This window comes from Austrofundulus limnaeus, unplaced genomic scaffold, assembly GCF_001266775.1.
Source record: "Austrofundulus limnaeus strain Quisiro unplaced genomic scaffold, Austrofundulus_limnaeus-1.0 Scaffold101, whole genome shotgun sequence".
Classification (NCBI taxonomy): domain Eukaryota; kingdom Metazoa; phylum Chordata; class Actinopteri; order Cyprinodontiformes; family Rivulidae; genus Austrofundulus; species Austrofundulus limnaeus.
Genome location: NW_013952503.1, coordinates 994,111 through 1,004,679, shown reverse-complemented (window position 1 = coordinate 1,004,679; position 10,569 = coordinate 994,111). Strand labels below are relative to the sequence as shown.

At 38.9% G+C, this 10,569-nt stretch overlaps 1 protein-coding gene across 4 annotated transcripts in view; it reads left to right on the top strand.

Moving 5' to 3' along the window:
* clstn3 (calsyntenin 3) overlaps positions 1-10,569 on the top strand; it is a 39,893-nt gene that overhangs the window by 11,263 nt on the left and 18,061 nt on the right. Inside the window, exons 7-13 of one of the 4 annotated variants that reach the window (XM_014013461.1) lie at positions 528-713; positions 800-1,087; positions 1,555-1,667; positions 5,765-5,924; positions 6,631-6,714; positions 6,799-6,947; positions 7,958-8,106. In XM_014013461.1, the coding sequence (XP_013868915.1) occupies positions 528-713; positions 800-1,087; positions 1,555-1,667; positions 5,765-5,924; positions 6,631-6,714; positions 6,799-6,947; positions 7,958-8,106 (1,129 nt within the window). Of the gene's footprint in view, positions 1-527; positions 714-799; positions 1,088-1,554; positions 1,668-5,764; positions 5,925-6,627; positions 6,715-6,798; positions 6,948-7,957; positions 8,107-10,569 lie in introns of all 4 variants that reach the window. The other 3 variants (XM_014013460.1, XM_014013463.1, XM_014013462.1) reach the window with 3 other exon arrangements.

The window sequence follows — 10,569 nt, the reverse complement described above, 5'->3', positions numbered from 1 at the left end:
CTACTATTGTAAACAAAAAAAATATGTTTTATAGTGTAAAATTGCAAAGATTTTATGAATTTCCTTTTGTTTTGAAAACTAAATTTGGCGCTTATTAAGGATGGATTGTGGTCAAATTTGACACCTGGAAATCGTAGATGCTGCTTCAGAGGAGAAGAACCAGTCTGATTGTTATTCTTAAACAGATCAAAAGTCTGTGAACATATCAGGGTGCAATGAAGCACATGACGTGAGTTACTTTCATATCTGAGGGCACCTTCAGTATTGAATATTAATCTTATTGAGTGAAATTAAAAAAGTGATGCAAGTGGCAGCAATGATTGTTTTTTCAAAGCTCTCATCTTCAAATTCAGGAAACATTTTATAACATTTGACATCTTTGATTTTTATCATTCTGTTTATAGTTCATCACATTGTTTATGCAGATTTCTGTTGTTTGCTCCGTTTTTAATAGTTTCCATCTATTTYGAATTCAAATTTAGCCCAATAACTTGTAAAGTTATGGTATTGTTTTGTTTTTTTTCTAGGATGGACAAAACGTGTAGAGTACACACCAGGGTCAGGAAGCATCCCTCTGTTCCCCAGCCTGCATTTGGAGACCTGTGAAGAGACAGTGTGGAACATCCAGGCCACCGTAGAGCTCCAGACCGGCCACATTGGGAAGGGCTGTGACAGAGACAGTTATTCTGACAGATCTGTGCGTCGCTTGTGTGGTAAGTTTAACTAAAGCAGTCATAATCAAGAGTCAAAATCTGCTTTTATTTAAGCCTTTTCTTTTTTTTTACTTTGATTTATTCAGGTGCTGTCAGGGGCGAAGTGGACCTTCTCCCACCTCCATCTCCGGCAGCTAACTGGACCGCCGCTCTGCCCACTCTTCCCTCTTCTGATTCATCTCTGGTCTTCTCCTTCAACGGGTCAAATCATGTTGCAGCCGTGCCGGATCCGATCGTGTCCACGCTATCAGGAGACCATTTCACCCTTCAGCTGTGGATGCGTAGGGGGGCTGCCAACAGCCAGTCTTCAACCACTCAGTCTAGGGGAAACCGCAAGGATGAGGAGACGATTGTCTGCAGCACTGTTAAGAATGGTGTGTTTCATCTCTTAGGCTATAATGACACCCTGGTTTTGCTGCAATTTGAATGATTTATGTGCACTTTGATGGGATATTGCAATGGTTGCATGCTGTTTCTTTCATCCATCATCTTATATTCTGATCTACAAGTAAAATCAAAGTCTAAAAAAAGAAATCTGATTTTACCCTCAACAAATATTATCAAGCTGTTGAGGTGAGAGGCACTCRACTTCCAGCTGTCACCTTTGTGCAGCTGAGTGGACAGCAGAAAAACAGCAAAACACTGTAATCGTGCCTAAAAATATCGTGTGTAATTTACAAGAAAACCAGGCCTTCTCTTGAAGAAATTCACTCGTCAGAATAAAAGAAAAGTGATTTTGTTTTTTTCTTTTTTGTAGTTTTTCCAAAAATTTATTTTTGGAAAAACTACAAAAAGATCCAGCAACAATCATTTTAATTCCTTTTGTTTTTTTTCTCTTCAGATGACTCCTACTCTCATTACGCCCTCTCCGTTCACGGCTGCCGGCTCTCCCTCTTCTATTGGCCCGACGTCTCGGCAGCACGGCCCGTCAAGTTCTTGTGGAAATTGGAGCAGGTACAAGGAAAAATGCTTCGTTCTCTGCAYGGCTTCTTCTTTGTTTCACTCAAAATGTAGCTGTAATTACTAAAATGTACTCAAGTTTAATTGAATGAGCACAGTTTTTTTCCTCTGCAGTAAATTAAAGCCTTTTTTCCTTCATCTTCCAGACTTTTTGTAGTAACTGGATAATTTTTATTGGTTCATGCTGTGTGCATCATCCATCCTTAGAAACTGTTCTCTTATTGAAGTATTGCGCAGTTCGTTACCTGTGAAAAGATGGCAAGATGGAAATCAATTTCTGTATCGACCACAGAGCTTGTTGAACATTTTTCTTATCTGGATATAATTAAAGGCCTAGCACACCGGGAAGGAATGCATGCAAACTTTTAAACAAAGACCTTGCGTAATCTGTTAGTGTTCATAATTAGGATCGGACATTGTTTGATTTTGAACAGTAATGATTTCCAATTCTGACTCTTTTTAGAGGCAGGGGCAAAAAAGTTTACATGGTTCAAATGAGGTAGCAAACCAGAGTTCTTCCTGGATGAAATACCATAGAYTTATGTTCTGTAAGAATTTTAATTTTATGAACTTTTTACTTGGCGCAAAATGCACAATGGTAACATTGGAAAGGTAAAAAGACTCAAATGTTCTTCTTTGTTGGTGTTCTGGTGGCTCACATGCGGGTTTTGTTCATTAGCTCCTTCTTCTGGTCGACAGACTGGGTATCAAAAGTAGGAATCTAAGTTTTTTAGTTCGAACAAATTGGGGGGGTGCTTGGCATAGTTGGCATAGGTTTACTTGGCATCTGAAAGTACATTTTCTCAAAATGTATTTTGAATCTGAAAAGGACTGCACTGAGAAGTAATACTGGGATCTCAGCAGAGAGTTTCAGTTCCGGTTTCATTTTCAGTGTCACCAGTTGTTTGCTTTGTTGCTGTCGAGAGCCTGCAGGAGTCATGGGCGGGGTGCGGGGGGTGGCTCTGTTATGAGGATGCTCGGCTCGGAGACACAGCCCAGAGGAGGAGCTGAACCCAAAAGGTGGTTCTAGTCCCAACCGGTTTTTGCTCCCCTGCCTGGCTGCCTCTAGCCTGGTTAAAACCAGACCCTTGTCCTTCASTTTGCTTCGTACGAGGGTCTGGACTCTCGGCTATAGAGAAGTGATTCTTGCTGGAGGCGTGGCCTCTGCTGAAGCTTAAAATGATTGGATCGTTTGGCCGCAACGTATGTGTGCCAGCTCCACTGTGAAGGAGGCTAAGCTAAGAAGCTAACCGGAAATCGCATGCGCTGTAAACAACYCTACTGAGAGGAGAAAAGTACAGAGTCATACGAGGCGGGTGTAAATGAGAGCTGCTGCTTTGTCAGACAAATTTAATATCAACACGGCCTGCCTTCATTCACTTCCTCCACTGCCATGGGTAAAATAACTAGCAGACACTGCGCAGAAAATCGACGTCATTCAAAACTCCGCCTTCTGTTTGCTGATTGGTCCAGGTAAAATAAACTACAAGCAGACACTGAGCAGAAAATCAATGTTCTGTTCTCTGATTGGCCCGGATGAAAATTCTCCCGAAGAAATCCTTGTCAATGGGAGAAATCCCAGASGGAGCAGTGAAGGGAAACTAGAATTGAGCGGAACTGCGTAGGAAGGCAAGGGYCAGGATAGGCTGCCTCAGGACACTACAGGATTTCTCAAACATGCATGAATGAGTCAAAGCAAGACTCTGGGCATGGTTTTCATGAGAGGATAACATTATAATGTGATATAAAACTCAAAAAAGTTGATTTTACATGAACTAGCCCCTTTAAATTCATTTGACTGTGGCAGCCAGCTCAAATCAGGTTGACTCCAAAAGTTAATCAGTTGTAGATGAAGGTCCAGTTATTATTCTCTGTGAGTTTTATTATTTGTTCAGTGATTCATGAGATATTTTGCTAACAGACAGACATATAAACACACACAAAACCTGCCTGTTTATAATGATGGCAGTTTTTGCTACATGTGATTGTTTTTCTCCTCATCATATCAACTTATTAGCTATAATACATTCAGGGAAATGAACAAATGACACTTGATACCCTGTTTTTCCACACATTACTTAAACTTTCTTKTATTTCAGACTGAAAAATAAGTTCTACATAAAAGTAAATACATCTATTACGGTCTGTAGAGTTTTTACATAAAGCATTTCCTTTAAAGGTCTACACTATTTTGGTKCATCTGTGAAACTGCTAAAATCATTTGTAATCATAATCATGCGTTTGTGCACCAAAATGCATGAAAATAAGGAGTTACTGTACCTCTTTAATATTCTTCATGCAAGCTTTGTGCGTCTGTGTGGTTTGCTGTGTGTTGCTGGGGTGAAAGAAGGTTTGTTTTGACTGAATCCACCCGCCTCAGACAGATTGAAGTCACTTGGATTAAAAGAAGCTGAGCTGATACAGAAAAGATTTGTTAAATCCTTCTGTCTGAACCGCGTTATCTTGTTACCCTGCTCCTTCCCTCTCAACCCCTCCTATCTTTATAACTCCTGACATGTTTGTGTTTTGTTTAATTTGTTTATAAAAAGTAAAATAAATGCACCAATTTATATGAAGGATGCTTATTCAAATGCTTTCCTTATATCCCTACTCAAACATACACTATATAATTGTCTGTTTTATGCCCAAAGCAATAGTGCTTTTCCTCTGTGTGTTCATTTGTCTATAGCAGATAACAAATAATGTAATAATCACTGGATTTTATTGAAAAACAGAAAGCAATCATTTGATGTGCATCTACAACWCAACAACCTCATTCAAGATGGCTGCCGTAGCACACTGASCCTAAAGAAACCTCGAAAAATTGCCATAACTCAGTCAGTTTTACAAATACAGACCTAAAATTTGCTGTAGTAGTAGTTAAGAGTCATTCAGAAAACACAGTCTGATTGTCACGTGTTATGATGTTGCACACGTAGGGTCTCTGCAGTATATAGGAGGAGTTTCTTAGCTGTGTGGGCAGAATTTGTCAAAACTGTGATTGATCAGATTGACTTGTCTTWGGTCAATTTAAAATCTGAAGTAAAAGTAAAATGATTGTGAACATGTAAACAAAATTTATTGACCGGTGCGACTAACACCTTCCTGTCTCAAGTTATGACTAATATTAATATTCATATTAAAAAATAGCAATATTTTTCATGTCGGGTCTAGCCTCATTGTTACACATCCCTCCACATGTACTGTGTTCAATTTTGTGTGTCTAGCACCTTCCCGCCTCGAGTTATGACTAAAATTACTATTTAAATTTAAAGTTATGGATGCTTTCTGGATGTTTTGACCAATTTATATGTCTGCCCCAACTGCCCAGCGTTCTGCAAACTCCACCCAAAATAGTCAGTCTTTAACAAGCTCCTCCCACYGAAATAATTACAACTCATTTATCAACATAAGATGATCTTAACCTAAAACTCTAGCATAAAAGGYGGTGGATGAAATGTGTTGCTTTTAATTCTTTAAAGTAAATATTTCAGCCTTTTTTGTCACATTTAGAATTTTCCAGCATTCCTTCAAAATGCATCTCCACTTTAAGCATTTTTAAATGGATGTAAACAAATTGCTAAAAAGACAAATTTTAACAGAACAAAGTACAACAAAATGAAATGGTAGGATTTTTTGGGTTTGTACCCCGACTGATCGTACTCCAAAAGCAATTTTTTATGCTCTGCCTGCTAATGATATATTTGGCCGATCAGATGGACTCCTGCTGGCCTTGATGCCCCCTCCAGGGTTAGATAATTGTAGCCCAGCTGCTAAAGGGAGAGTGCTGTGAGYGTTGTGATGACAGAACAGAAAATGAAGAGTGAGGGAAATGTGGGTTTATCACAATCATTAATGTCAATATGATATTTAAAGATAATATTTCAGCTGCTTCTCTGACATCGTGCAGCTTTTTACCACTTTAGTCACCTCTCAACCTCTCAGATTTATTTTCAAAGAGCCTGACCTTTGGAGTTGGRCTTAGCAGCCTCTGTTAAGTGAAAAAGGATCATAATTCTTCTTTTTCCACTGATTTTTCCATGTTTTTTTTGTTTTTGCTTTAGTTTGACTCAATGCTTTCCCGCCCACAGGTGTGTGACAGCGAGTGGCACCACCTCTCTCTCAGTGTCCAGTTCCCATCAGTGACTCTCTATGTGGACGGTGTGACCTTTGACCCCGCTCTCATTCACGACAATGGGGCCATCCCCAACCCTGCACCCCGTCAGAGGATGCTCATCGGCGCCTGCTGGGGTAAATTTTATGCTCACTARAACAAATTTCATTCCAGCTTAATGATGCGTTTAATGTCATGCATAAAAAATATGATGTGCGCAGTTTCCTTTCATTTTTTATATATATATTCCTTCAATACTGAAATGTAATTTAAATCAAATACCACCTCTAAAAATAGCCGTACGTATTTGTCTGGCTATAGTCATGAACCCTCATAAGGCATCTCAGGACGAACTGCTGAGACGTTTTGCGTTATGCTTCTTTCTTTCGCCCTCATTTTACTCAATTCCTCGCTGCGTTTTGTTTTTAARGTCTAATAATATAAATGACTTATCAATTATTTAGAGCAGAAGAACAACACAGGGGGCAGACAGCTATGAGACACTTACACTCRAACTGCTCGTTAAAATGGGAAACTGGCTGCCAATTACCAGTGAAACACACACACGCATTGAGTTTTTCATCCACACTGGGTGTGTTGGCTGTGTGGGAGCAGCTGCTGCCAGATAATGAGGAGTTGTTGCATTTTTGAAGATCCTCTACAGTTTTCCYGCTTGTGTTATTTATTTATATACAATATATATTTCCTTCTTTCTGTCTATCTTTGCACCTTCAGATTTAGTCTGCCTGTCTCTTCATGACTCACTCCTCTAAAGTGCTTTKCTCGGTGTGGCTTATAGTTTTCTGTTTTTTTTATTTTGCTCCTCTCTGGTTTTCCCAGCAGAGCCTGAAGAAAAGCAGAAGGAGATTCTAAACAACACAATCCCAGAGGGGAAAGACTCAGGTGACCTACATGTTTCACAAAGTTGTGAGCTGCTTTTCTTTGTCACCAGTTGTTGAAGTGCAATTTATAAAATAATGAGAGATAAAATTATGGGTGTTCACATTTTAGTGAAGTATGTGGGCGGCTACCATGGGCTGCTGTCGGGGGTGACGGTGCGTCCTGGCAGCGTGGAGCCTCATAGCGTGGTGGAGTGTCTGTACGCCTGCAGGGAGGGGCTGGATTTTGGAGATCTGGAGACCCTGGGGTCTGGAATGAAGGTAACATCATGTTGCATCAGAACCAGAAACTGTTGAGTATAAAATTAAAACATGAAAAGGACTAGAGAAAAATGCATTTTCTGTAAAACTAGTGTTTAAATTGTGCTGTAGAAGCTAAAGCTAAGTTGCTAAATCTAAAAGAAGCAAACATTTGCTAAAAGTAATAGAAGACTAGCACAATTCTAGCTAAAAGAGACAAAATGTTTGCAAAAAATGAAATGTAGACTAACTCAAAGTAAAAGCCAGTTTAAAGTAGCAAAATGTTACCTAAAAGCTAAAAGTAGCATTGGCCAGCTTAATGTGTCAAAATGTTATCTAATTTCTAAAAGAGGCACAGCAGTAGCTAAAAGCTAAAATTAGCAAAAAGCTAGCTAAAAGTAGGTAATGGTTAGCTTAAAGCTGAAAGTAGCAAAATGGTAGCTAAAAGCTGAAAAATAGAACAAGCTAAAAGGCTAAATGTGCCCAAATGCTATCTATCTAAATGCTAAAAGTAAAAGAATAGTAACTTAAAGGTAAATGCACTAAAAGCAAAATAAAAGTAGTAAAAATGGTAGCTAAAATCTAAAAGTACTGAAAGACTAGCTCTAAGCTAAAAATATCTAAAGGTTAGCTAAAATCTAAAAGTTGAAAATGGTAGTAAGACAAAAATAAAGCTGTTATTCTGAAGCAGATTTTGAAGCCAACAATGTTTTTGAAGTTGTGCATTTCTGCAGGAAAAATGTTTGTAAATAAAGTTTTGATGTATGAATGGCTGGATTATCACAAAGGATTCAGACATGGTTWAAAGATAAAACAGGGAATAAACTTTATGATATTTACCTTCTTTACAAATGTTGCTTGACACATTTATCGTACTCATTAAAATTATTTAGTAATCTTTGTGTTTTCCACACCAGATAAATTTGACCACAACCACTCCGTGTTTTGTCACCATAGAGATTAGCTTTAACAAAAACTGTGAAGTGTTAAATTTTTATAGAGTCCTGATTTAAGTCGATATAAACTCTCAGGTCCACGTGAACCCGAGCCAGTCTGTGTTGGTGCTGGAGGGTGACGACATTGAGAGCTTCAACCGGGCCGTGCAGCAGGTCACCTACAGAAACTCGCTTCGCTTCGCCACTCCAGGAGTCCGTCCTCTGAAGCTTACCACCTCCCTGAGGTACAAACACACAAAGATCGATTAAAAAAYTCTTTCATGTATGGGGAAAAGGAGTTTTAGAGACTAACTGCACAACAAAAACAGAATGTGGTGCTAACTACCCTTACATTTGACCAAAAAAAAGTAAACACATGATCAAACATGAATTTAGAAAACTACAYATCAAATATAAATGATCACACTAAGTTTTTAATATCTCAAACAATACAGTCAACATTTCCTTGAGAGACAGAGTTTTGTTCCAGCAGTCAGATGAAGAGCCACTCTGCTGCTGCTGCTACACTGAACTCATCAAACCTGGACTTCGGTTCAACTCAGATAACGGCCGGTGCGCCAAGACAATATGTCAAAACACAAGATAAGAAAGAATATCTTATCTCTTTGTTCATTCAGCCATCAAGTTACTTGTTTTTCCTTGACAGAATGAGCTGCAAGGGCAAGATTATACATTTTTTCATGGAAAACTGAATTTATTTCAGGCTTTAGGGTTTTTGTCTATATTTGCTCTAAAGTTGATTTTAAATTTAGCTGTTTTTAATTTTTGTGTTTGTCGCACACAAACAAGTGGCTCTCTCTGGCTTTAGCGGTCACTTTTAACCRATTAAATATTAACACTCCCAGGAAATAACAATCCAGTTTATTTAATTTCTGCTATATTATGTATCTACACTCACTCATGCTTTATTTACATGTTTATATTCTAGGATTAGGACGATTATGAGGCTCTGAGTGAAGCTGAAGGACTATTTTATATTTTTACTGACTTTTTTTTTTAAGATCTCAGGAAGTCAAGGGCATGGACAGATTTTTTCCTCTCCTACACATAAAGAGATTTCTCTCCCCCTGACTTTGGCGTGTTTATTGCGTCTGTGAAGATTAGACTGATTCGAGCCCAGGAGTTACCCAGATGGCTGAACAGCAGGCCCTTCTGGAGAGGCCGATAAAAGCAGCTGCTCACTCCGATAGTGGAAATTCAGCACACACACACATACACACACACTTAATCAGCTTAATGCCCTTTCACACGTGATGGTGAATTTGAGTGCAAATGAGTGAATATGTGGKAGCGCTTCACTATCAGCCTGATTTTTCTCTCTTTTTCTGGCAGGAGAATTACATTTGTTAACAGCAGAGTTGTTGTGGTTTGTCGTTTTCTGTGTCAGAACAGATCAGATTTGACACGGTCAYGGTGAAATCAGGGAAGTGGATGGAAAAAAAAATGTTTGTTTTCGTTGCAGTGTGTGTTTGAGCATGAAAACAGCTTCACTGCTGCAGCGTTGCTTCGAGTCAAACCTGTCATCAGGATGKGTAACCTGTTAAATTTTTGCTGGTAGTGTTTAACAGTGCAGATTTTACACATCAAATATTGTTCAAAGATGTAGGAAATCACTGATGTGTGTGTGAGAAGATGAGTGAGCCATCAGAGGGGGAAAAAAATCTAGTAAACAGCCTGAAGTTGTGTTCTCAGCATCAGTTTGATCTCATCCTCACAGGCCTCTGGGCTTTGAAAAATAACTAACTCACAGAAACATCCCAACATTTAGTCTGTATGCCCCTCAGATGCAAAGCCACAAATAACCTTAGATCTTATAAGCAATGATTGGGAGAACCAAAAAATCCTACGAACTATATTTTCTTTATCCCAAAAACATAATAAGCTTTAACAAAACTCAGGCAAAACTGCATTTTTGCTTCTGCTTTCTCAAATTTTGCTTTTGTGCCTGGCAGCACMGCGGCTCAGTGGTCACTGATGCCTCGCAGCAAGACAATCCTGTGTTCGACCCCCAGGTTGGATCTGTGTGGAGTTTGCATGTTCTCCTCATGCTTGTGTGGCTTTTCTCCAGAAAGTTTCTTCCCACATATCAAAAGCATCATTTGCTTTCACATGCAGCAGAGATCTGTAGTCTCTGGGATTTGCCTGGTCAAACAAAGGTTATAAACAAATATTTAAATGAAAAAAAAAGGAGGCCACCAATTATTTATGGGTGGTCACGGCCCCCCTGGCCCCTCCTTGGTGGMACCCCTGGCTGTAATTGAAGATGCTGCCTGGTCTGCCTCAATTAAAGAAGTTAGATTTTATTTTTAACTTCATTAACTAAATCATATAATCAGTGATATGTGGGCTCCATGTTTGTGAGGAAAGTGAAAATGTGAACTGCAGWAGCAAATAAGTTTAGATCCATTTTAATCAATGACAAAACTTAGCAAAGTCTGTAAGCAGCAATGTCTGCTTTATGGCAATTCATACAATCAAGTGTGCTATATTTTAAGAATTTTTAAGGCATTTACTTGACGAAGATGCAAACAAACTTTATTTTTAATTCAGGGCTGTTCCATTAAATTGCTCAAGGGGCCGCAGTTACTCAAAGCCAACAGCTGGGGGGGTTGTCCAATAACGGTAGAGGAAACACTACATCATGTTAATTACATCTTTTAAATTTATTTTGCTGCATTGAATAAATT